This window comes from Diabrotica virgifera, chromosome 9 (genome assembly GCF_917563875.1).
Source record: "Diabrotica virgifera virgifera chromosome 9, PGI_DIABVI_V3a".
Classification (NCBI taxonomy): domain Eukaryota; kingdom Metazoa; phylum Arthropoda; class Insecta; order Coleoptera; family Chrysomelidae; genus Diabrotica; species Diabrotica virgifera.
Genome location: NC_065451.1, coordinates 26,595,321 through 26,622,999, shown reverse-complemented (window position 1 = coordinate 26,622,999; position 27,679 = coordinate 26,595,321). Strand labels below are relative to the sequence as shown.

The 27,679-nt window shown below is 33.7% G+C and overlaps 1 protein-coding gene across 1 annotated transcript in view; it reads right to left on the bottom strand.

Moving 5' to 3' along the window:
• LOC114332057 (lysosomal alpha-mannosidase) overlaps positions 1–24,688 on the bottom strand; it is a 91,658-nt gene extending 66,970 nt beyond the window's left edge. Inside the window, exons 1-5 of the mRNA XM_028281764.2 lie at positions 24,475–24,688; positions 16,901–17,003; positions 16,760–16,841; positions 1,093–1,278; positions 780–985 (exon numbers count right to left, since the gene is read on the bottom strand). Coding sequence (XP_028137565.1) covers positions 780–985; positions 1,093–1,278; positions 16,760–16,841; positions 16,901–17,003; positions 24,475–24,564 — 667 coding nt within the window. The 5' untranslated portion in view covers positions 24,565–24,688. The remainder of the gene's footprint in view (positions 1–779; positions 986–1,092; positions 1,279–16,759; positions 16,842–16,900; positions 17,004–24,474) is intronic.
• Positions 24,689–27,679: the final 2,991 nt, after the last annotated feature.

Sequence of the window (27,679 nt, the reverse complement as noted above, 5' to 3'; positions counted from 1 at the left end):
CATGCAAAAATCAGACTGCTATTTATCACCAAATGGGCGTTTTAATGAGTGGAACATGTAGAATATGTCAAATGACAGGAATTATGACACGTGATAAATAGCAGTCTGATTTTTGCATGAGAGTTTAATCTCTGTTCGGAGAGATTAAGTCTATTCTGTCGGACAAAATAAATGTGCTGTTTTCGTGGTCTGTCCGTTAAAAAAATTTTAACCTGTTCCATAATTAAAAGTGCCCTGTTCCAGTGTTCCCATATATCAAAGTTTATCCGACTAGACACCCTTAAGCTTTTAACAAATTTTCAGCTTGCTATTAATCAACTTTTTTTTCATACGCGGGATCCAGACCTATAAGGGCATTATCCTTGTTGCTATGTATCCATCCTAAGGCATTTTATTTAAGTATGCACTTTTAATGCATCCGTGTAATAGTTAAAGGGTTTTTACCAGAATATTTCTTTGGTGGCTCAGCTGGCATCCAATATGTCTAACACTGATGCTGATTTTTTTATAAAATCGAAAACGTTTTGTTGTGACGTAGCCCTTAAAAGGATTTTTAATAAAAATTTTATACCTTTTACAAAGGATTTTTTCCAATTTTTCTTCTCAATATGTTTCTGTCAAGTATTTGTAAGGTTTGCTTACTTTTCTCTCATTATCTATGTTTCTAATGTCGTATGATATTTTTAAGGTATGTACGACCAAATACTTATTTCATTATTTATTAATAATCATAAAAGTTTAGGTTTCTAATAAAGAATTTAACAAAAGAAATCACTTGCCAAAATTCTCGTTGGTGTTCCACAAAAATTCAAGTTCTCGGGTTATGTTCAAGGAGCTTCTTTTATCTTCACTAATATGAGTAAAGAAGATACCGTTGTAATCCATTTGCTTAAATATGGAGGCCTGCTCCCTGCTATGGCCGAATGTCCCTATCTGCCAACCAATTTTGGGACGACCGCATTCGCCCAGAGTGTCATTAAGTATTCTGAAATGTTGAACAAAGTATTGTTTGAAAAATAATGTAAAGGTAAATAATATCTTAGCTGTAACATTGCCAATTTATACCACTAAAAAATGATTTAAAATAGTTACCTAAGACCCCAGGTTAGTTGGTTAATAGTAGACTGATAGTTAACACAAGCTTCGTCATTCATTGACCATCCTCCACCAACCATTTCAATTCGTCCACTGTCTACAAAATTCTTGAAAATTTGTCTCTTCTTTTCAGGTTGAATTTGCCACCATTTCCAAAAATATGCGGTCTCAGCTTGTATAAATCTAAAATAATTTTACTATAAACAAGGATATGCACATTTATGTAGACTAATTATTTTATTACTGCCTTTAGGCTATTGATTATGTATTTTAGAAAGGAACTACAACGTTAACGGGGTTTTATTGTTTCATATGGTTAACGGACCTATAAATAATAAAAACCCGCGGAGTGCTACCATTTAAAGGGGTGCGTTTTTGAGAAAGGGGTGAATTAGTCCCTAGGCACAGGGCGAATTAGGGTGAGTTCTATGCACTTTTGGTACAAACATGTCTACAGGAAAATTGTTCCAGGTTAAATTTACTATCAAGACATCACCTTTTAAAGTCAAAAATATTTTTTTTTACAAAAATATATTCAAAAGAAAAGCAAGAAAAAAACACAATTGATAGCAATTTTGTTTTTTGTCCCATAACTTTTTTCCACGGGGATGTGGGTATAGGCATTGCTTCATAGAAAAAATCTTCCATTCTTTCTCTTTAAAATGGCGTTTGGTAGAAGTTTCTTTGATTTATATTTTTCAAAATATGATTTTTCAAAGTTCGCCACTCACATCGATTTTGACCAATTTTTGCTTGTTACTTCTCAAACATTGTTCTGTAACTTTTTTCTACGTAGCTTTAGGTATATGCATTATTACATTTAATAGGAAGAAAAGTTAATTACCCTTAAAATGGTCTCCTACAGAAGGCTGTGTGGCTATTTTTAAGCAAGATACGGTTGTTCAAAATTTTATACTTTTAATAATTTTTGATATATTTTACGATTACTGTAAATTTCTTATTAGAACGTTTTTTATGGTATATTTAGGTATATACAAGTTAAGAAACCAGAACTGCTAAATCACCAATAATAAAAGGACAGCGTCAGCAAGCTTCACCTCGACCACACCTCGGCGTCACCGAGCTTATAAATAAACTTTTGCATTATATAGCGTCACTCTTATTTTGCATTTAACTGTAGTAAGTAGTCCCTTGTCAATAAAGTTCTTTTTAAAAACGTTGTTCTTGGACTTAGAAACTTCACTGGCGCAGTCAGTAGGATTTTTCGGGAATTACGTCGCAAACTTACGTTACAAAAATCGAACGATTTCGCGAGTAGTTTTTCGTTTTAACGATTTACCGGAAAACCGAACTTTTTGTGAAAGTGTCCAAGATCAGCTTTAGACAAGGTATCACCAAGACCTGGGGAGAGAACAAGAATCGTCGAACCCTAGAGGCAGTAGATTTTAAGCAGTAGTTCAACGAGACCTGGGAGAAGAACAAAATCGCCGAATCCTATAGGCAGAAATGTTGAAATTCTACATTTTAATGTAAGTGTTTCCTAATTTTTTCCATTTTTATATTTCCATTTTATATTTTCCTATACATATTTGAAAATACTTATAGTCAGAGAGCTAACGAGAGTAAATATTTTTTAAAGATTTTATGATTTTACAAGATTTTCATTTTAAATAAGAAAAAGATTATTATTATTATATTATTATATTTTTGAAAATATTTGATTATATTGAAGTGAAACATATTTAATATTTTATTACAATTTGATATAGTATCTGAACAAAAAGAATAAATATTTAATGAGTGAAACTGATAGTAATTTAGATTTAAGTAGCCTTGTAGCAGAATTAAATTCAATTTTAGAACCAAATAGTAATAAAGATAACGAAATGGCTCAAACAAACTACCAATTGTTAAAACTATACTTAGATTCTATCCCAGCATACGATGGTAATCCACATACTTTAACCATATTTATAGAAAATTGTGAAAATTTAATAACTAATTTTGCTAGCCAAACAGATGGCACTTTGAATACATTTTTACTTCGAGCTATATTAGGTAAATTAAATGGAAGAGCTCAAATGTTAATAGGCTCTAGGACAGAATTAAATACATGGCAACTTGTAAAGAATGCCCTAAATCTTAGTTTTGGAGATCAGAGAGATCTCGATTGCCTTATCCAAGACCTGATAACGTTGAGGCCTTTCAAAAATGAAACCCCTTATAATTTCGGCATGCGATGCCAAGAAACACGTAGTTTAGTAGCACAAAAATTAAATACCCTTAATATTAAAGCACCAGAAAAATTAATTAGAATACAAAGTTACGATGACTTATGTTTAAAAACTTACATTAGAGGCTTACCCTTATCGTTACAAACAAATATTAGATTGAGAAACCCAGACAGTTTAGAGAAAGCTATGTGCTTCGTTATCGAAGAAGAGAATTTTCTATATTCGTTACAACGCGGAAATAATTTAAACTCACAAAATTCTTTTAGACCCTCATCGAGACATACTCCTACGAGAAACAATAATTCTAATCAAACTTATATTCCTAGAAATAATTTTCAACAAAATCGCCCTAATATGAGATTTCCACCTTACCAATATCAAAATATCAGACCGCAATACCAAAATAATAATTTTAATCCTAACAATACTTTTCAACCACACCAAAATCATTTCCGAAATTTCAATAATAATTATAATTCTAACTTCAATCCAAGAAATTTCGACAATAATAATTCTAATTTCCGACCAAGGAACTTCCATAATAATAATCCTAATTTTCAACAAAGATATGTTAATAATCGACCCCAAAATCAAAATCAATACCAGCCAGAACCGATGGATACAAATTCACGAAATACTTCTTTAAGATCTAAACCACATTTTACCTCCACGCAATTATTTAATCAACAAATTAATAACGATCAAATACAATTCGAAAATCCCTTTGAAAATAATAATATTCCCACTGATTACGAATATCCGACTCAAAGTTCATTACCCTATTCATTACCGCCTTACGAGAACAATTATGAAACCCAATCCAGTCCTTATCAAACTCAAGACAACACAAATGAAAGATCATATCACAGTCCAACTCAAAATGTTGAAAACGTAAATTTTTGCATGACCCAAGAAAATTAAAATCCGACATAATATACTTAAATACAACGATAGCAGATTTACCACATATTATTATACCAGAACTCAATGCCAGATTTTTATTAGATACAGGGTCTTCCAAAAGTTTAATCTCTCCACAGTTAGCGCATAAATATTATAAAAATTTTATTTCCTATGAAAATTTTAATATACAGACAGCTCACGGAATTTCCATGCACAATGAAATAATTAATATTCCAGCTTTTAACATTTTTAAAGTAAACCAATATAATAAGTTTTATGTTTTTAAATTTAGCGAAAATTTTGATGGATTAATTGGTATAGATTTATTACAAAAATTAAAAGCTTCAATTAATGTCAACACGAGACAAATGAAAACGCCTTATGTAACAATACCCATAATTTTTGAACCCAGTAAAAAGAATATATTATATCCCAAAGCAACTTTTAATCATACAATAATTATTCCCCCTAGAACTAAGCAAATAGTCAAAATACCGGTAAAATTAAATGAAGGATTAGGTATACTAGAATATAAAAATTTCGGTAAAGGAATCGAAATGCCCAAAGCAGTAGTTAACGTAAAAAATAATTTTGCTATAACCACTATTACGAATATGAGCGAATATAAGACAACGTTAAGTAATATTGAACCCTTAGATATAGAACCATTAGATATAGTAAATACTAATTTTATAAGAAAGATGGAAACTGACGAAGAAACGTCTATTAATGATGATAATATGTTAAAAAGGAATTTAAAAAATATAAGGATAAATCATTGCAACAAAGAAGAAAAAGAATTACTAAAAAATCTTTGTTTCCAATATAGAGACATATTTTATTGTGAAGGCATACCCTTAAGTTTTACTAATAGTATTAAACATAAAATTAAAGTTACTGATGATTCTGCAATATATACAAAATCATATCGTTTCCCGGAAGTTCACCGAGAAGAAGTTAAATCCCAAATAAATAAGATGTTAGCAGAAGGTATAATAGAAGATAGCAATTCAGCGTTTTCGAGTCCCATTTGGGTGGTCCCGAAAAAACAAGATGCTACAGGAAAAAGAAAATGGCGTCTAGTAATAGATTACAGAAAGTTAAACGAGAGAACCGTAGATGATAAATACCCATTACCAAATATAACAGAAATTTTAGATAAATTAGGAAGAGCAAATTATTTTTCGACACTAGATCTTGCAAGTGGCTTCCACCAAATAGAAGTAGACCCACAAGATGTTGAAAAAACAGCCTTTAGTACCCCACAAGGTCACTTTCAATTTAAAAGAATGCCTTTTGGTTTGAAAAATGCACCCTCAACTTTTCAGAGAGTAATAGACAATGTTTTAAGAGGACTAACAGACGAAACATGTATAGTATATTTAGACGATATTTTAATTTATAGCACATCTTTACAAGAGCACCTTGAAAAATTAAAAATAGTTTTCGAAAGACTTAGAAAAAGTAATTTAAAGGTACAATTAGACAAGTCAGAATTTTTACAAAAAACAGTTATGTATTTAGGACATGTAATTACCCCTCAAGGCGTAAAACCAAACCCTGATAAAATCGCAGCTATAAAAAGATTTCCCATTCCAAAAACCCAAACTGAAATAAAAAGCTTTTTAGGATTACTAGGTTACTATAGACGATTTATAAAAGATTTTGCAAAAATTACTAAACCAATGACCAAATGTTTGAAAAAAGGTTCGAAAGTAAACCACGATAAAGATTTTATTGACTGTTTTGAAACTTGTAAACAAATATTAACAAATGACCCTATTTTACAATACCCAAATTTTAGCGAACCATTTATATTAACGACAGATGCTAGCAATTATGCAATTGGAGCCGTATTATCACAAGGAAATGTACCAAATGATCGACCCGTCGCATACGCCTCAAGAACACTAAATAAATCAGAGACAAATTATTCAACTATAGAGAAGGAGCTATTAGCAATTGTATGGGCCTGTAAACATTTTAGACCATACCTTTACGGAAGAAAATTTTTCATTTACACGGATCACAAACCATTATCTTGGCTTTTTAGTCTAAAGGAGCCAAACTCAAAATTAATACGTTGGCGTCTAAAACTAGAAGAATTCGATTATAAAATTATTTATAAAAAAGGAAAACACAATACAAACGCAGACTGTCTATCTCGCATTACAATTAACGCATTAGAAGATGAATCAATAATAAATAATCCTGGAGACGTAGACGAAGATATTTTAAAGTACCTCCAAAATTTTGCAGAGAATCCATTAGAGCCACAACCTTCAACAAGTGACAATAACGAATCGAGAAAAATTAACATTATTTCTGATATAAGAATACCTCCAGACAAAATAAATACACAAGACGAAAGCTCAGACGAATCTACACAACATACAACCGCAAACGAAACAACGAATCAAGGAATACCCATTTTAGACGAAATAATAAATAACAAAGTTCACCAAATCTTAGTATACCCTAACGTTTACCCAAAAACCGATATAACTCATGAAACTTATCAAAACCATAAAATAATTAAAGTAAAAATCCCTGAAACTGATAATGAAAAAGATATTTTTGAATTTCTTATGGCATACACAGACCTTAACACTACATTTTATTTGTACTTCAGTAAAGACAACCTGTATAATGATTTTAATAAATATTACCTAAAACATTTTTCTGAAAATGGTCCGAAACTAATTAAATGCACTAGATTAATTAATACAGTAGCAAACGAAGAGGAACAAATAATTTTATTAAAAAACTACCACGAAGGAAAAACTAACCATAGAGGAATTAACGAAACATTTGAAAAATTACGTCAAAATTATTACTGGAAAAATATGAAGACAACTATTACTAATTACATTAACGAATGTTCTATTTGCCAAAAAAATAAATATGGTAGACACACCCCTTATGTCCCACTAATGCTTACGGAAACCGCCAGCAAACCTTTTCAAATTATTCTTATAGATATTTTTACATATGACGGTAACAAATATTTGACCCTCACAGACGCATTTACTAAATTTGCTCAAGCTTATTCTATTCCAGGTAAAAACGCAATTCACATTACGAAATCCTTAATAAAATACTTCACTTCTTTCGGCATTCCCCAATTAATAGTAGCAGACAAAGGTAGAGAATTTAATAATGAAGTAATAAAAGATTTATTAGCAATTCACAAAATCAAAGTTCATTTTACTACTCCTGGTCACCATGAATCAAATTCAATAGCTGAACGAATACACTCTACACTAATCGAACATTTAAGACTTCTAAAACAAACGTATCCTAACGAAGATGACCTAATGGACTATGCTCTTATAGCTTACAATAATTCTATTCATAGTTCCACAAAATTTACCCCATTTGAACTAACTTTCGGACATACAGATTCTAGAAACCCCAACGAACTATTTCTTTCCCAAAATTTCTATTCAGAATATATAAATAATCATAAAGACAAATTAAAACACGTTTACCAAAATGTACATGAAAATCTAACACAAAATAAAACTAAAGTAATTGATAAACGAAACGATCAAGGAGAAATAAATTCAGAATTTAAAATTGGACAAGTAGTTTATAAAGTTAATACCCAAAAACGTAACAAAAAACATCAACCATACTTAGGTCCCTACAAAATAACCAAAATTCTTGATAGAAACCGAGTAGAACTTGTACGACAAAGACTTAAATATAAAAAAGACATTAACCAGACAGAAATTATACATATTAAAGAACTAAAGAAACCTCCCGTTGCAGGTTCACCCTCTGGACAACAAACGTCGACGCAAGACGAGACACATCCAAATTCCATAACTTAAACGACAATCCCGGACTTTTACCCCTTCATTTAGGCACAGCCCGAATTCAGACAGATGTTTGGACTTTTATACATATCTATGACATTACAAACATTACTACAAATTTCCTTACTCTACAAAATCAATATAATTCCATGATAAATACCCTTTCAAATACTTCTCAAATTCTAAGCTTTAATAAAGAATTTCAAGACTCCTATCATTTAATCCAAATTTTAGAAAACAAAATTTATCTTGAATTAAGACAATTAAATCCCTTTTGGAATACCAGATCTAAAAGATCTCTATTTGATGGTGTAGGTTCCGCAATAAAATTTATAACCGGAAACCTAGACCAAAACGATGCAAAACGTTACAACGACGCTATATCAACTCTAACAAATAATCAAAATAATATTAAAACTATAGTTAAAAATCAAATCACCTTATTAAGATCTTCAATAAAGAATTTTGAAAATAATACAAAAATCTTAGCCCATAACCAGTTAATTTTAAGTTCACGCATAACAGAAGTTCAAAACTTAATTAAAGATATAAAAATAGAAAAAGTTGAGACATTTCATTATTTTGCACTAGAAAGACTTGTGTCACAATTTTACACTAGTTTCCAAATTATTTATGATCTACTAGAAAAAATCGAAGTTGCTATCAGCTTTTCGAAACTAAATACATTTCATAATTCGATAGCCGACCCAGATGAACTATTTCTCGAAATATTAAACGTTAGTAAATTTCTTAAAAATAACAAATTCCCTTTTGAATTATCTTTGCAAAATATTTTGTTGTTCGAAAAAATAATAAAAATAAAAAGTTATAGTAAAGCAAATAAAATAATTTTTGTACTTGAATTGCCCATTGTTGAGATCAATGACTATGATTATTATCATCTTTATTCCTTTCCGACCCGATACCAAACTCATTTTAGAACAATTATTCCAAAATCCAAGTTCCTACTTTCCAATCGATACCAATATGCACTTGCCAACGTTCAATGTCAAAAATTGTTAGAAGAAGAATATTTATGCCACGATGTCCAGTCCATTGAAGTAACACCAACAGCCCCTTGCGAAGTTCAACTAATACAGTACTCAAAATTTGTAAATCAATGTCAATCAGTGCCAACAGAAATTAACAATATAAAAATTCAAAAACTTGAAAACAATAAGTGGATCGTAATAACTCTAAACAAAGTGATTAGTATTCAAAAATGCGACAAAAATTCGGACAATATTCCATTAAACGGTAGTTACTTAATCGAACTCAATAGTGCGTGCGAAATTTATATAGACAATTACGTTTTAAAATCATTTGAACTAAAAACTCCAAACTTTGTTAAAATGGAACTGCCAAATTTAGAAGTGTTACTAAAAACCCCGGTCAGTGATCTAAACTTTAAAACAATAAAAATAGACTCAATAAAATTAGACGAATTAAATAATGTTCAAAGTGCTTTAGCAGATCAAGAAAACAAAATAGACAATGTAGACACAGTTCCCATTCATTTTCAACATGTCAGTTTTTATACCATAATTTTATATGTCATAGCAATCATCTTCCTTGTCTACACCATTTGGCAAATATACAGAAAAAATACGAATCCAGAATCACCAAAAGAATCCACAGAACAAGAAAAGAAGGTACCAGAAAATTTTCCGTTTCTTCGAACTATGCTACCCCATAGTTCTCATCTAGCCCCGGAGGAGTTAAGAAACCAGAACTGCTAAATCACCAATAATAAAAGGACAGCGTCAGCAAGCTTCACCTCGACCACACCTCGGCGTCACCGAGCTTATAAATAAACTTTTGCATTATATAGCGTCACTCTTATTTTGCATTTAACTGTAGTAAGTAGTCCCTTGTCAATAAAGTTCTTTTTAAAAACGTTGTTCTTGGACTTAGAAACTTCACTTACATATACATTGTCCAATAAAAAAGAAAGCTTATTTTCTTTACTTTAAATGGTGTATCGTAAAAAATTCTAGGGCTATTTTTAAACAAGATATGCTTTTTCAAAATGTGACATATACACATGCAATAGGTCCTAGTAAGTTGAAACCATATGGAAAACATTTTTATTATTAACTTTATAAAAAAATATTGTTTATAAAATGCTCTGTATAGTCTAGAACCTAAGATGCAATCATCAGATATAAAATTGTATCAATAGTGTACGAGGTATATTAAAAAATATGAATTTCGCTCAAGAGTAAAGTACCTTTATATTTCACAATATCGAAAAGTGTTATTAAGAAAAGTTATTTGGAATTAGAAATTATGTTATAATATGCAATTATATTCTTCTAATTGAAAAAAATTAAAAAATTTTAAATTTTTTCTTATTACGGATACCCTTGGATATCCTACGAAGATCTTGTTTAAAAATAGTCCTAGAATTTTTTGCAATACACCATTTTAAAGTAAAGAAAACAACCTTTTGTTTTATTTGACAATGTACATACCTAAATTTACAAGGAAAAAATTCACAGTGAGAAATTTAAAAAATAATCATTAAAAATATCAAAAATTATTAAAAGTATAAAACCTTGAAAAAGCATAACTTGCTTATAAAGAGTCATGTAACCTTATACAATAGACCATTTTAAAGGTAATTGACTTATCTTTCTACTAAATGTACCATTGCATATACCTAGAAATGCGTAGAAAAAAGTTACAGAACAATATTTCCGAAATAATGGGGAAAATGTCCAAAAAATGATGTGAGCGGCGAATTTTAAAAAATCCTATTTCAGAAACTATAAATCGTAGAGACTTTTACCAAACTTTATTTTAAAGAGGAAAGATAGAAGTTATTTTTCACTGAAGCATTGCCTATACCTACATCCCTGTGGAAAAAAGTTATGGGACAAAAAACAAAATTGCTGTCTTTCGTGTTTTTTCCTTGCTTTTCTTTTGAATATATTTTTGTAAAAAAAATATTTTTGACTTTAAGAGGTGACGTTTCGATAGTAAATTTAATCTGGAACAATTTTTCTGTAGACATATTGGTACCACAAGTGCATAGAACTTACCCTAATGCACCCTGTGCCTAGGGACTAATTCACCCCTTTCTTAAAAACGCACCCATTTAAATGGTAGCACTCAGCGGTTTTTTCAAATTTAGACATCCATTGACCATATGAGACAATAAGATCCCGTTAACGTTGTAGTTCCTTTTTGCTCTCCTATTTTGAACATTATCAGTAGCCTACTTTTCTTATTTTGTAGATAATCGAAAATTATCAGTAGTAATTGCACAAGAGCTCTAAAATTATATATTAATTTTAGAGATCGAGTGCAATTTGTTGCGATTATTTCATGAATAAAACTGTTCAAAACCAAAATTTTATTGTAATTTATTTATGTAAGTAAAAATTAGTATAATTAAACACACAGTGTTATAAATTTTTGACGGTTGAAAGTCATCACTTTTATAATTTTTAAAACATTAATTGTCATTAATGTCACTGAATGTATTTTTTTCGTAGCAACGAAGGGCATCTGACGTAATATACTTGACGACGGGAAAGTATCAAAAATTATCGGGTATAATATCACAAGAGAGTGAGAATAAATTGAAAATAATGCGAAAGTTTTTCGAAAATTTGTTGTCTGGCAATAGACACGAGAGCCCCCAGGGCTCGAGTGGCTATTGCCCAATGACAACAAATTTGAGTAAAAATGAAGCAATATTTTCTTATTTATTCTTACTGTCGTGTGATATTCGTAAGATTATTTTTTAATACGTATATTATGGATATTTTCTTAAATGTGACAGTTGTCAAAACTAGGAAACTGGTTGCCATTAAACAGAAACAATCTACTTAAAAAAATTTTATCGGTAATTTTCTACAGTAGATAATTCACAGTATAATTTTAATCTGACTGGACAGAATTAAACACGTGATCAAATATCTTACTATACGATTGGAAGTTAAAACCATTAAAAAATAATCAGTTTAATTTAGATTTCTGTAGCTTTCTATTGATCAGAATCTCCTATGAATGGAATAATCCATTTTATTATTATTAATATTTTGTCGAGTTACTACGGTTTGAAAAATGAAGTTTCTACGATTTAGGGTGTAATGCTAGTTCGCCTCCATGTGGTGCACCCTGGGTAACGCTAAATGAACTAGCAAAAATTTGGCGGCAGACGAACGAAAAACAAAAAACAATATCCTGCCAACATCACAGATCACAAACAGAAATCTTATCTATACGTAAACATACGATGGGAACAAATAAAGGTTCTTCTCAGAACCAACTGACTAGAGATCTCGGACCGTGTATCCGAGTCTGTCACCTTAACATCGAGGGCATAAGCCAGGCAAAATGCCAAGTGTTGCAAAAAATCCTACACGATAACGACATTGACCTGGTTGCCATACAAGAGACCCATACTGAAGACAAAGTCCAGCTTGATTTAAGGGGAAAGATACCTGGCTACGATTTACTGGGAGCCACCTATGATAAACATTACGGCGTCGCAACCTACATTCGCTGCAATATAGAAAATGGTTTCCTACTTTCTGCTTCCAATGAAAATAATATACATGAAGTAGTCACCAAGATTGGAGATATTACCGTAGTTAACATATACAAACCTCCAGCCACTACATGGAACCCAGAAGTGCTAAAGACTCATCCACATCCTACTATATACATCGGCGACTTCAACAGCCACCACGAAATGTGGAAGTACACCACGAATGATGAAAATGGGGAGGCACTAGTAGAATGGTCCGAAGAGCAAAACACATACCTAGTTTTTGATGCCAAAGACAGAGGAACATTTAAATCAGCTGCATGGAGAAAAGAATATAACCCAGACCTATGTTTTGTCTCAAAAGATACCAATGACAGATCACTAACAACTGCGAGAAGTGTCCTTGCAGACTTCCCACATACTCAACATCGTCCGGTGCTTATCACCATCGGAATATCAATTCCAATAATTAGATCATATCCTCGACCCAGGTGGAATCTTAGAAAAGCAAACTGGAAGAAGTTCTCTGAACAACTAGACCGGACCTTGAGCTGGGTCCCTCCAACCAGCAAACATTATGAGAGGTTTGTGGGCGCAGTAATAAGCACTGCCAAGAAAACCATCCCTAGGGGGTATCGTAAAGAATATGTGCCTGGATGGACTGAAACATGTGAAGACTTATACACGAAGTTTCTCGAAAGTGGTGACCGAGAAATAGCCGATGAGCTTTTACACAACATCGATACAGCTAGACGCCAAAAATGGATAAAGACTGTCGAAAACCTTGACTTCAAAAAATCAAGCCGGCAGGCATGGTCCTTGTTGCGGAAAATTGGAGGAGCTAACCAGCTGGAATCCAGAGAGTCTAAAATGTCTCCTAACAAGGTTGCCTCCCATATAGTATCTCTATCCAGAGCTCCACGAGATCGAACACATACTACCAACGTGAAAAGAGACTTAAGGGCATTAAAACAAATGAACAGAACGAACTCCGAATATTCAGCAAGAATACTTATTTCTGAAATCACACATGCGCTGAAAGAAATGAAATCAGGTAAAGCACCTGGCTTTGATGGTATCCATCCAGAGTTCTTGATACACAGTGGTGCATACACGAAACAGTGGCTTGCAATGTTCTTTAATGATATACTTCAGTCAGGTAACATTCCTTTCTCACTTAAGCGAACAAAGATAATTGCAATTCCGAAACCGGGCAAATCAAACGATAAGCCAGAAAACTACCGCCCCGTAGCTCTACTCAGCATGGTATATAAACTATTAGAAAAGCTTCTCCTCAACAGAATTAGTCACAGGATACTAGAAAATGTCCCCATTGAACAAGCTGGCTTCCGCCCTCATCGAAGCTGTACGGACCAAGTGCTGTCATTAACAACTTTTATAGAAGCTAGTTTTCAAAAGAAACAAAAGACAGCAACAGTATTTATAGATCTAACAGCAGCATATGATACTGTTTGGAGACAGGGATTAATATATAAACTGGCCCGCATTATCCCCTGCAGAAAGATAATTAACCTCATTGACAACATGCTGACCAACAGAGCCTTCCAGGTTATAATGGAAAAGGAGACGAGTAGACAGATGAAACTTAACAATGGTCTTCCACAGGGTTCTGTCCTTGCCCCTTTACTTTTCAGCCTCTATATTGCTGACATGCCTGAAACCGAATCTCGGAAGTTTGGATATGCTGACGACTGGACCCTTGCAACAAGCCACCAATCTTTAGAAACTACAGAAATCACTCTCACGAATGACTTATCCATCCTCAGCGAATACCTTAAGAAATGGAGACTACAGCCAAGTACTACAAAAACTGAAGTATCAGCTTTTCATCTAAACAACAAGTTGGCAAACAGAGAATTGCGAGTGTATTTTAATAACAAGCTGTTAAAACACAATAAATACCCGAAATACCTTGGGGTTACTCTAGACAGAACGCTCACATTCAGAGAACACCTGACGAAAACAGCAGCAAAATTGAAAATACGCAACAATATAATACAGAAACTCTGCGGCACTACATGGGGGTCCACAGCATCAACATTAAGATCCTCTGCTCTTGGCCTGATATATCCGGTGGCAGAATACTGTGCTCCAGTGTGGCTAAATAGCAGGCATACCCACCTGGTCGACACCCAATTAAACCGTACTATGCGTATGATAACAGGCACAATTAAGCCCACCCCTACAATGTGGCTACCTACCCTTAGTAATATAGCACCACCCAACCTACGCCGCGAACATGCATTGGTTAAAGAATATAACAAAATAATGGACAGTCGCCAGCTTCTAGTCCACAACGACATCCCCGATATTCTTGGAAACCGTCTCCGATCCAAGTTACCCCCTCTACAATCTGCTCAAGCGCTGCAGCAATCCAACTTTGACTTAAATACCCGATGGAGAGAAGATTGGGAAAGTAGGACAGATCCGCATTACCATAGTCTACCGGACATCATAGGGAAACCTGGCGAATTTGAACGTCCCCGTAAGATTTGGGCAGCCCTTAATCGAATTCGAACAAACTGTGGAAGATGCGCCGACTCCCTCCAGAGATGGGGTAAACTCCCCTCGCCTTCTTGTGACTGCGGCGCTGCAAGACAGACGATCAGTCACATTGTTCAGGACTGCCCACGCAGAGCATACACAGGCGACCCTATAGACTTTGTAATGGCAACCGAAGGGTCAATCGAATATATAAAAAAATTGGACATCTGTTTGTGATGCATCATATAATGCATAAATCTAAATATATTCTGTGATATACTTAAGCCATACGCTAAATAAATCTACGATTTATAGGCCGGAGATATTGCAAATCACGCTCTAATTTGAAATTTCAATCTCAAAATCGGGGGACTCCAAGCCGCTTCCCCTACCAACCTACCTTGTCAGTGTAAAATAATATTCTTCGGCGCATTTATTAGACGAAGCAACGAAGCACTAAAAAGCCCAAAACCTAGGAATTTTGTGCAGTAAGATGAATCGTCATGCAACTTTCTGCATTCGATTCGAAAGCGTGTCAGGCAATTTTGTGAACTAAATTGATCTCCGGCAAAAAATTTTGTGCATAGGAAAATGCATTTGCAAAGTGCATCTCGAAGAGATGGAAAATGAAAGATTTAGAACTCAGGAAATATTGACCGAAATGAGTTCAGTTTTTATACTTAAGGGCTTTGGAGGTCACTGAACACGAATTTCGTAACGGCGATGGTCTCCGAGGTACCTGGTGCCCAGGGTGGAACTGGGACGATCGAATAATTCGAGAGACGATCGAACAATTCGCGAAATAAATATTGGATCGAAAAACTGAAAAATACGTGTTCAATATTTTTCAAAAATCTATCCAATGACACTAAACAAGACTCGCCACTCCACCCCCTGAAGGTGAGGTGGGAGTAATTTTAAAACCCCAAATAGAAACCCCCTTTGTTATTGCAGATTTGGATTGCTTACGTAAAAATAAACAACTTTTATTCGAGACATTTTTTCGAATTGTGGATAGATGGCGCTATAATCGGAAAAAACGATTTATCGTGATACCATAGGTCATTATAGAAACGGTCCAATATCTCGAGAAATACACTTTCAAATAAAAATCCAAAAATACGTTTTCAATATTTTTCAAGAACCTATCCAACAACATCAAACAAGACTCTTCACTTGGAGGTGTGGTGGGGGTAACTTTAAAATCTTAAATAGGAGCCTCCATTTTTTATTGCAGGTTTGGATTTCTTACGAAAAAATATGTAACTTTTATTCGAGACATTTTTTCGAATTATAGATAGAAGGCGCTATAATCGGAACAATACTATTTATTAGCCCCATCTATCAACAATTCTAAAAAATGTTTCGAATAAATGCTACTTATTTTTTCATGAGGAATCCAAATCTGCAATAAAATATGGGGATTTATATTTGATTTTTAAGTTACCCCCCCCCCCCCCCCCACCTCCAGGGGTGGAGTGGAGGGTCGTGTTTGATGTTATTCGATAGGTTTTTGAAAAATATTAAACACGTATTTTTTGGTTTTTTATTTGTAAGTGTATTTCTCGAGATACTAGAGCGTTTTATTACCATGACCATGAATTTGTGTGGATCGTCTGATTACGTCTGATCGTCTTACAAGTTCTATAAAGCAAACTAAGTTGCTTTCTAACTGTTCTAAATATTAGTGTTTCATTCATGCATTACTAAAAGATTGTGAGTTAACATAAATATCATACCTACGATCTTCATTTTGCGTTAGAGCTTGCAAAACAGAATCTAGAACATATTGAATGCCTCCATTTTGTATATCGTTGTGTTCTGAAAAAAAAAGTTGTTTTTTTAATTCTTATTTTGCTTCAATTAAAAAGTATAGTTACCTCCATAAAAATAGTCCTCAGCTGTTTTTAACCAACCTAGGTCATCATGGGAATGTGGAATCAAATGAACATTTATTTTTGAGGAATTTGTTGTGGCACATGCCTAAAAATAGGTAAAGTATTTACCAAAAAAAATTATTTAGTATGTTTTATGGAGGCTTTCACAACCATAAATTCTTTAAGCACTTTGGAACGGAGTCCTATAACATTCACAATAAATAATACAACGAAAATAACAATACCGTATATTTATATAAAAGGACTATCCAAGAAACTTAAAACAATGGGAAGCAAATTCCACATTTTAACAATATTCAAAACAACAAACATATTGAGATCTATTGTATCTAAAATTAAACCTAACAATGAACAAGAAAAACAAAGAATTGTATTTCTAAAATACCTTGTGAATGCGAACAGTTTTATTTAGGTGAAACATCAAGACCATTAAACGTTAAAATAAGTATTATATTAAATATAAATCAGTATTATATTAAAAATAGAGAATTTGAGAGATCTCAAATATGTAAACACGCATGGGACAATGAATATAGAGTTCAGTGGAAAGATTCAAGTATAGTTCTGACAGAAACAGATGGTAAAAAGATAAAAATCAAAGAAGCGGCTTTATTTATGTTAAATGAAACCAATTGTGTCGCAAATTCCTTGGCAGAATGCTGTAGGATGTGTCTACCCATATTAAAAGAGGAAATAAATAGAAATAAAATACCACGATTAATAAGTCAATAGTCAATAATATACACACACAAAAACGTATATGGAATCACCATGTATTTCAAAGCAATATTTATTTCTTTTGAAAAAACTTGTTATTGTTAGGAAGAATAAGGGTTTTTTATTGAAAATAAACAAATTGATAAGACAATCAGAATCAGATAGTATAGCTCGGTACGGTATAGGTTATTTGCTTGAGTTGCAAATTGAACGAAAACAAATAAATAAACTTTTGCGTCCAAAAACTAAAATATGCCTCATGTGGGGTTATAGAACTTATAATGGGAAAAGATTATTGGTCTTGTGGAGCAAGTAATGTTCTCAGAGGGACAAAGCTGTAGAGCTAGGCGTAATACAGGGCGTTCTGTCCAAAACCTATGCTAGGTAACAGGAACTAGGAAGCTCAAAAATAAAGCAAGGGAAAGTCGCCAAAAAGTAATCACAGCTCGCCACGATCGTTTAATTGTCCAATCAGCTGGAAGACATCTACCCATTTTTCACCTTCAGCTCCAAAGGCAGCTTTTGGAAGCTACAGGTGTAACTGTTTTAGTTGAAACGATAAGAAGAAGAGTTCGTGCCAAGAAGTATACAGCAGAAGACAGTTATGGGTTCTCGAGTTATCCAGATAGCCCAAGATTGATCGCCTAAATTGGTGTCTTCACCACCAAAACTGGAACATTAGGAATTGACAAAATGTGCTATTTCCAGAAAAAGTCAGGATTTGTGTACTTAGAGGTCGAAGAAGACAAACAAGGACGAAAACTGTCAGATCTGTTCACAAATATACAAGGGGAAGTGTAATATTCTGGAGAGGAATTGTGATCGGTAAAAAACTATAATTTTCATCCAGTAAACTTTAACTGCTCACAACTGCTCCACTGATTGTGGAGAGGTGCAACAGGGGAAAATTTAATTTTCATGCGTGATAATGGACCTCCACATACCATTAGAGTGACTAGAGACATCATTAAAGCAGAAGGTATCCCTTGTTTGGAGTGGCCTGCTTGCTCACCCGAGCTTAACCCTATAGAGTATTTGTGGGATATGCTTTATACCATAAAAAAATGTTGATAATTTGATTAGGAGCGTGCCCACGCAAACAAGCTTGCATAAGGACTAGAGGTGATAACACTGACTACCAAAAAAAAACAAAAAAAAATAAATAAAAATAATTTAAACATTATTCGTTTTACATTGAAATTTTTTATGCTATTGACTTTAAAACAAGTAGTTTCAATTTTTTTCTTAAATACTTTATTGTTTTATTTAATTGTTATGTATTTGTTATTAAATTGCTTTAAAATAAATATTGTTTTACTTCGTGTGTTTGTTTTTTTTTAATTCGTGCGAAATAATAAGAAATATCAGATGATTCTATATAAGTTTGGGTGGGTGTAGATGATACATCATTTATATGTTAAAATAACATTCATAGAAAATCAAAATTTTGTGTTAATTTTGAGAGTAAACTGAATGTAAGATCAAATACTTCCCATACGGGGATAGTATTATAAAATTTCCCTGATTTTTTCCTCGTGATTTAGTATGGAATTACTAACACGAGAATTTTACTACCATCATTGCAGGTGATTGTCTTTTTGTGACGGATATTTCTTAAGTTTTAAGTTGATTTCATGTATTCGAATGAACTCTCTTCCGATAAAATCGTCCCAGAAACGCAACTCATAAATATTAGATAGCAATATCATTTTAGAGTCATCTACTTTAAAATGTGTAATATATGTCTGAATTGTCAATATGAATGAGTCAGACAAAATTAAATTATTTTTTGAAGAGGGTTTTCGTTTTTTGTGTTTTTGAAAAGAGGCTTGGATTAAAATTTATGGGAAAAAATGGAGAAATAGTAACATACAGTCCGTCTAATTTACTTACCGTTGCACGTCATTATCTACGCCAGAGATCTACGTTGACATAGTTGCCAAAGTATAAAAAAATCCTGAATCCATTTTAAATCAAATAGATCACATAATTATTGTAAACATGGATTATACAACAAAACAAATTAATTTTCAACGTAAATAAATAAAAACTTTAGAAATATAAAACAAGAATTAAGTTATCATCTTACGTTAAAGTAAATAATAAAAACAGTAATAAAACAAATACAGTAAAGAATATAAACAAATATGAAGTGTCATCACTGCAACTGTCAAATAAATTTTACCAATTTATTCTAAAATGGCACCTTCGTTCGATTACAATTACAGAGTGTTCCAAGAAAATGTGCTTCATAAAAACGCTTTATAGTCCATTTATACAAATTAAGTGAAACATATAATTGAGTATTTCTTTAGTTAACATTAATAGAAATCTTCAAATAATACACATAGTTTCAAAAGTTATGCATTACCCCTCGTATTCACGATGTTTTTGCTTTTATAAATCCGTACCTTTATCACATATTTAATGGGCCTTTTTTATAAAAAATATACCTTTTTTGGTTTTTTATTTTATTTTAATACCCATTTAATTGACCTGGTCTTGCCAAGGTGTAAACATTTGAAAAATTTATTCTGGTGAAATTTTTGAAAACGCGATTAAAAATGAATCGTACTTTAATTTCTGAGTTGGACCGTATAAGAATTATCGATTTAGTTGAAGAAGACCATTCGCAGCGGTTCGTGGTGGAAAGAGTGGGTGTTTCTCAGAGTGATGTCTCACGGATATGCAATAGGTTCCTGGAGACAAACTCGATACGGAATATAGCTCGGTCTGGTAGACCCCGAGTTACCAATGATCGACAGAATGGATATATCAGAATTTCCATCCGTGGAAATTGTTCTATGTCTGTACCAGCCCTCCAAAGAGAATTCAGGCATGCCACAGGAGTCAGAGTATCGTTGGCTACAATAAAAAGAAGAATTTTAGACTCAAATTTGAGGAGTCGTCGACCAATAAGAGTTCCTCAGCCTAGACATGTTTTGGACCGCCTCCAGTGGGCTTAAGAACACATACAGCTCCCCCAACAGTTTTGTAATTTTGTGCTTTTTTCAGATGAGACCAGAATCTGTTTAAATAGTGATAACCGGCGAATTCGTGTGTGGCGAGAGTCAACAAGAGCTGCATAATTAACCACACACGAATTCGCCGGTTATCACTATTTAAACAGATTCTGGTCTCGTCTGAAAAAAGCACAAAATTCCAAAACTGTTGGGGGAGCTGTATGTGTTGTTAAGCCCATTGGAGGCGGTAAAAAACATGTCTAGGTTGTAGCTGAGGAACTCTTATTGGTCGACGGCTCCTCAAACCTGAGTCTAAAATTCTTCTTCTTATTGTAGCCAACGATACTCTGACTCCTGTAGCATGCCTGAATTCTCTTTGGAGGATTGGTACAGACATACCGTAAAGCGGGGTTACTTTGCACCATTTATTATTATTTTTTTTTCTTAGAGTGGATATAAAGTTACTTGAAAGAAGATCTGAACTTTTTATTATATACATCTATTGAAGAGGTCGTAATATAGCTTTTATTTTAGCTATTTTTTAGGTATATTGCATAATTAAAAGAAAAACCTAGTTTTATTAGTGGTGCAAAGTATACCCTAGAAGAGTCATACTTTGCACCATTCGATATTTTAATAGTATTTGTCTACAAGATGCTTGCTGGTGCATAGTAATCCTACAGGGTTTTAAACTTTGCACCAATTAAATGCAAAAAAATGTTTATTGGCAAATTTTTTGAATTTAAACCTACCTACATTTATAAAAGAAACATAAAAGGAAAAAATATTGCTACATTTTAAATTAATAATCTTTATTATAACGACAATAGTGAAAATACAAAGTTTGAAACTAATCCCACCACAATTTGTCGCATTCTGGAACAATGTACAATCCTCGTCTAGAAATTTTTTTGGGAGGTTTTATGGCACCAATCACATTGTCCCACGAATACCATATTTCGTCGCGCCTTTCTGGCCATTTCCAATACTTTAACGATTTTGCCATGGCATTGATCATCGCTCCATCATTTTCTATTGCTGTTATTACGCCGGGGTAAACATGATCTTCATAGAAAAATAAAACGTACACCAATATTTTTTTTAACAACATCTAATTCAGAGTTTTTAACTTTTTCAGCAATATTCCTTCCAAGAGAACCAGAGGCGAGTTTTTCATTAAATTCGCTTTCTTCTTCCATCTCTTGCACCTCATTTATTTCATCGTCTGATGAATCCCTGCCTAGTGGAAAGTGGTCGTCCAAAACATTGTCCTCCTCTGAATCATCTACGATTTCTGGTTCAACAGCTTTATGAGGTGTGGAAGTAGATGCTTCAGTTAGATCTTTTAAAGTAATTTCAGAATGGGCAATACTTTGTCCTGCCGGAACAGTTATTTTCTTTTTCTTCCCACGTGTCTTAAACTTTGTGGCTTCCTTTCTTTTATCTTCTAAATACTGAATGAAAGTGTTTTCGATATCCGACGAACTTGATTTATTATTTGTTGAATCACTATCAGTTATCACATTAGATCGCTTAGTTGTTTTTAACCGCTCCAAGAGCGGTGCTACATCACAAGGAACGATACCACATTTCTTAAATCCGGACTTTAATATCTGATCGCCATTTTTTTGTATTTTTTCGATTAATGACCGTAAAAGCGTTGGAAAATGCTGTTTCTCAAGTACATTTGATCTACTGCCTACATGAGTTTCCTTATATTGAGATAAAATTTCCCTCCAGGCCTTTTTCATTGGAGCAAAGAATGCAACATCTAACGGTTGTGTAACGGGGGTGCTATTCGGAGGCAAACATATAAAATGAATGTCGTGTTTTCGACACAAATCCAGGACTTCAACATTAATATGAGAATACAAATTGTCTCCTAAAACGACCTTCTTTCCCTGAATTTTTTAAGCCTGGGCAATAGAATAGTGTTAAACCAATTTGCAAATGTCTGTGATTCGAACCAACCAGAGGCAGTATTTGCATAACGTGTACCAGGGGGGCCATTTTCAGTCCAGGTGTCCCACAAATGCTTGGATTTGTACACCACATAAGGAGGTAGTAGCTCACCAGCTGCATTTCCACACATCATAAGAGAAATGCTACTTTTTGAAGAGTTACAAATTCGTTCAAGATATTTAACCCCACCTTTTTTTTCCGGGATCATCTGTTAAGTTAGTCTCATCATAATTAAAAATAGCATGTGGCTCCACACCAGTTATGGTTTGTCTTAAATTTTCAATGTATTCAGTCATTTGGTCTGCATTGAGCGCTGCTCTGCTTCGTTTAATGTTTGGGGCTATCCTTGCAGTAAGGTCCTTATGACGACTTAAAAATGATTTGACCCAATCGATACCTGGAGTATTATCCTTAAAGCGAGTAATATTTTTTCCTTGACGATTTAAATAGCTCTTTATTATTTGCCGCAATTCCATCCCAGTAACAGGAAAACCAGCATCACTAAGGCTCTGAATACTTTGTACGAAGCACCTTTCCTCTTCGTACGAGAATATTGTTGGGTATCCTGGTTTTCCAGCGTGTACTCCTTTTAATTTATAAAATATAGTTCTCCTTGGGATTTTAAAGGTTTCAGCTGCAACTCTTGTGCTCATGCCATCTTTTATGGCTGACAAACATGCCTTCAGATCTTCTTCTGTGTAGTCGGCATATTTGCGAGATCCCAGTTTCCTTTTATAATGTCTGGGCATTTCCTGAAACAATTTTTATATTTAACTTTTATTCCTGGGGATACTTTGCACCACTTGCAAGTTGGCGGTGCAAAGTATACCCAATTTCACGTCTAAGTGCACATGTCAACAATGTTTTTTTTTTGTTAGTGCTATCCTGGTTTAAAACCGTTATTTTAACAACTAAAAATCGCAATCGGTTATGGTATATATCATTAGATGTGTACTTACCAATTTTTGACCGCTGTGACTGTCTGTACTGTATGATTTTGCAAAGCCAGAAAATAATAAATTTTTAAGGTTGATATTTGAATCGTTGCTGATGAATAACTGACGACCGCAGGGACAATCGCGCGCGTCTTACTGATGTATTGCGATGTTGCCTATGTGTTCTAAAGGTAGTACAAATATCTAAAGAAAATTGAGCGTAGATTTACACAAAATATACTTTTACACGTTCGGTGCAAAGTTACCCTGCTCAGTGCAAAGTAAACCCGTTTTACGGTAGAACAATTTCTACGGATGGAAATTCTGATATATCCATTCTGTCGATCATTGGTAACTCGGGGTCTACCAGACCGAGCTCTATTCCGTATCGAGTCTGTCTCCAGGAACCTATTGCATATCCGTGAGACATCACTCTGAGAAACACCCACTCTTTCCACCGCGAACCGCTGTGAATGGCCTTCTTCAACTAAATCGATAATTCTTATACGGTCCAACTCTGAAATAATTAAAGTACGATTCATTTCTAATCAAATTTTCAAAAATTTCACCAGAATAAATATTCCAAATGTTTACACCTTGGCAAAACCAGGTCAATTAAATCGGTAATCAAATAAAATAAAAAACCAAAAATGGTATATTTTTTACAAAAAAGGCCCATTAAACGTGTGATAAAGATACGGATTTATAAAAGCGTAAACATCATGAATACAAGGGGTGATGCATAACTTTTGAAACTATGTGTATTTATACGCGTATATAATACAATATGTCTAGTGGCTCTAATTCCAGTGTACTAGGCAAAATGATTCTAAAAAATAACACACCTACTGCCTAAATATTTCGTGTTGGTATAATGTGACGTCACAGGCTATAACGCGGATGACGTGCAACGGCAAGTAAATTAGACGAAGTATAAATAATAATTGTTTAAACTTAAACTTTATTATTTTTATCTTACCTTTAGAGCACAAGATTCAAAGTATTTTGCATTTATTGATGTTAAACATAATAGAAGTAAAATACCCAACATAGATATTTTATTTTGCATTGTTACATAGAATAATTTGTTTGAACTATCAAATGAATATCTGTAGGTACCATACAAAAACAGAGTACCTGATAATTATTTTACGATAAACTGTTAAATATTTATGAAATTAAATAGCAGTTGTTGAAATAATAATAGTATCTATAATAATGATAGCATTTATTGTTTCTATTTCATAGATATATAGACTGATTGAATTTGAATAGTAGTTATCTTAAAAATTAAATTTAAATTTAATTGCAAACATTCTTTTGATTTATTATCATGTTTTTTACATTTATACAAACAATGTAGTCAGTACATACATTAGATATTTAAATTTTTAACTAGTTCGAAGATATGATTTTTTATAGTAACGTTTTGACTAATTCGCCGTCGTTTTGAGACCACCATGTATCTTGCTTTGTCTTTATTTATTTATTTTTTAAACAAATATTTAATGCAGCTTCTTCAAAGCTCGAAAAAATATCCTTAATTGATAAGGGCATTTAGGAAAAAATAAATTTATTTTTACAACTTGCAACATTTTGCATTTTGTTCAGGATGACGCCAGAAAAAAAGACGCCAATAGAAAAATGGGGAAAAATAAAATACACACAAAAGTGCATAAATATATCAAAATCAGTGTATTAAGGGCCAGATATTGTTAGTCGGGAGTTTTTTGTAATCACTGAACACGAACACGCAATCAGAACCGACCCCCAATGCACCTGGTGCCCAGGTTGAAAAGCGACAATTGACAGCGATGTAAGAGCAAGAGCAGTAAAATGAAGCGCCAAAAATGGGTCACACGGTGAGTGTAGTGGATGGCCAGACTAAGCTGTCATATATCGCACAGCAACATAGCAACACAGGATAGGACCCATTTTTCGTGCTTCATTTTACTGCTCTTAAAGCCCCGTAAATTGTCGCTTGTCTGGCCGTAGCCTAAGGCATGTCATTTAGAATTTCGAGGGTTTTTGGCACCAAATTGATTCAAACAAATCGGTAAACACAGCCTTCACAATATATCCAACGACAATGGCTTAAGACTCACAGAAACTTCAGCAGCTAATAATATGTTAATAAAGTCAACTATGTTTCCGCATAACGACATTCATAAGCAAACCTGGATCATCAGTGTAGATGCCCGACATGGGGACAATATCATAGACGTAAGAAGCCTCAGAGGAATAGACGGAGACATAGATTATTACTTAGTCAGAGCAAAAGTCAAATCCAGAATATCTAGCCACATATACAACAAAACAACAATGAACCCACAATGGAACATGGACTAAATGCAGATCACAGAGAAGCATCAAAAATATATAGAACAACTTGAACAAACCTTAAACTCTGAAACAGTTTACAACGATATAGAAGAGCTGTGGGAAACGACTGCCGAAATAATAACCAAGACAACTGACAAGATCTTTGGAAGGAGTAGGCAGAAGAGGGCAAAAATATGGTATGACGATGAATGTCGAAAACAGCTGGATAAAAGACAAACAGTAAGGAAGACATGGATACAACTACAAACAGACAAAAGTAAAAAGGAATACGACGACTGCCGAAAAGAAACAAGAAAAATGATACGCACAAAGAAGAGAAACTATGAACAACAAAAATATGAAGCTATGGAGAGACCGACCCAAACCAGGCTCCAGAGAATTCTATAAAGCAATCTCCACTGATAAAAGAGGACATAGAACCAATTCTATCCATACACTGAGATACCATCAAGGCCATAGGATAATTGACGATAAAGAACTAACAGAAGAATGGAAAGGGTATTTCAGGGACCTTCTAAATAGCATACAGGAAGAACAGCACAAAGAAGAGATCTATAAAACAGCAGACATGCCCGTCGAAAATCCCTCTTTTGAAGAAACCCGAAAGGACTTAAATAAGCTGAAAAATCACAAAGCGCCGGGTACCAGCAGAATTTCTGAAATATGGCGGAGAAACACTACATCGCCAAATCCACCAATTAATAACACACATATGCTTAGAAGAAAGGATGCCAGCAAGATGGAAGGAAAACATCATAGTGCCTATCCACAAAAAAAGGGACAAAACAAAATGCGCGCATTGCAGAGGAATTTCAATCTTAAACACGGCATATAAAATCCTCTCAAACATCATTCTTAGTATACTAACCCCTTATGCTGAAAATGTCGTAGGAGAATATCAAGCCGGTTTTAGGGCAAACAGATCCACAATATATCAACTATTCACGCTGAGACAGCTTCTAGAAAAAGGATGGGAGTATAACAGACCCATACACAATCTCTTCATAGACTTTCGACAGGCATATGACGCGTAGAAAGAATCTAAGTATGGAATGCCATGGCGGAGTTCTCAATACCAAAGAAACTCATTCGGATGACTAAAGTCTGTATGGAGAGTGGAATATCAAAAGTAAGTGTAAATAATAAACTGTCTGACAGCTTCGAAATCAACAGCGGACTCAAACAGGATGATGCGTTATCTACACTACTTTTTAACCTTGTATTAGAGAAAGCCATGAGGTCGGCCAAAATAAAAAACAGAACTACTATCGGTTCAAGGTCCCAAGCTATTACTAGCATACGCAGATGACATTGATCTCGTTGGAGACTCCATCCTATCCAGAAAAGCCATTTTCAACAAGGTGGAAGGAGCAACAAACGAAGTAGGGCTGAGGTTAATGAAGAGAAGACGAAATATATGTGTATAAATAGAACGACACGAACAGACAGGATAAGATAAAATGTGACGGTCAATACCTTCAATTTCGAAAGAGTACAACGTTTTAAGTATCTGGGGGCCGTAATCACAGCTGACAACGATGTTACTGAAGAAATAAAAGACAGGATCCAATCAGTAAATCGCTGTCTATTCGCACTGGATAAGCTTATAAAATTAAAAAAAAAATCTTACAAGAAGTTCCAAGATCAAAATCTATAAATCCATCGTCAGACCTGTACTAACATATGGTTGCGAAACGTGGACCATGACCAAATCAAACGAAAAGATCAAGAAAAGGTCAGATGTTTTGAACGAAAAATACTTAGAAAAATTTTCGGACCTCAACCACGACATTAGCACAAAACAGTATAGGATCAGAACCAACTTCGAATTAAAAGAACTC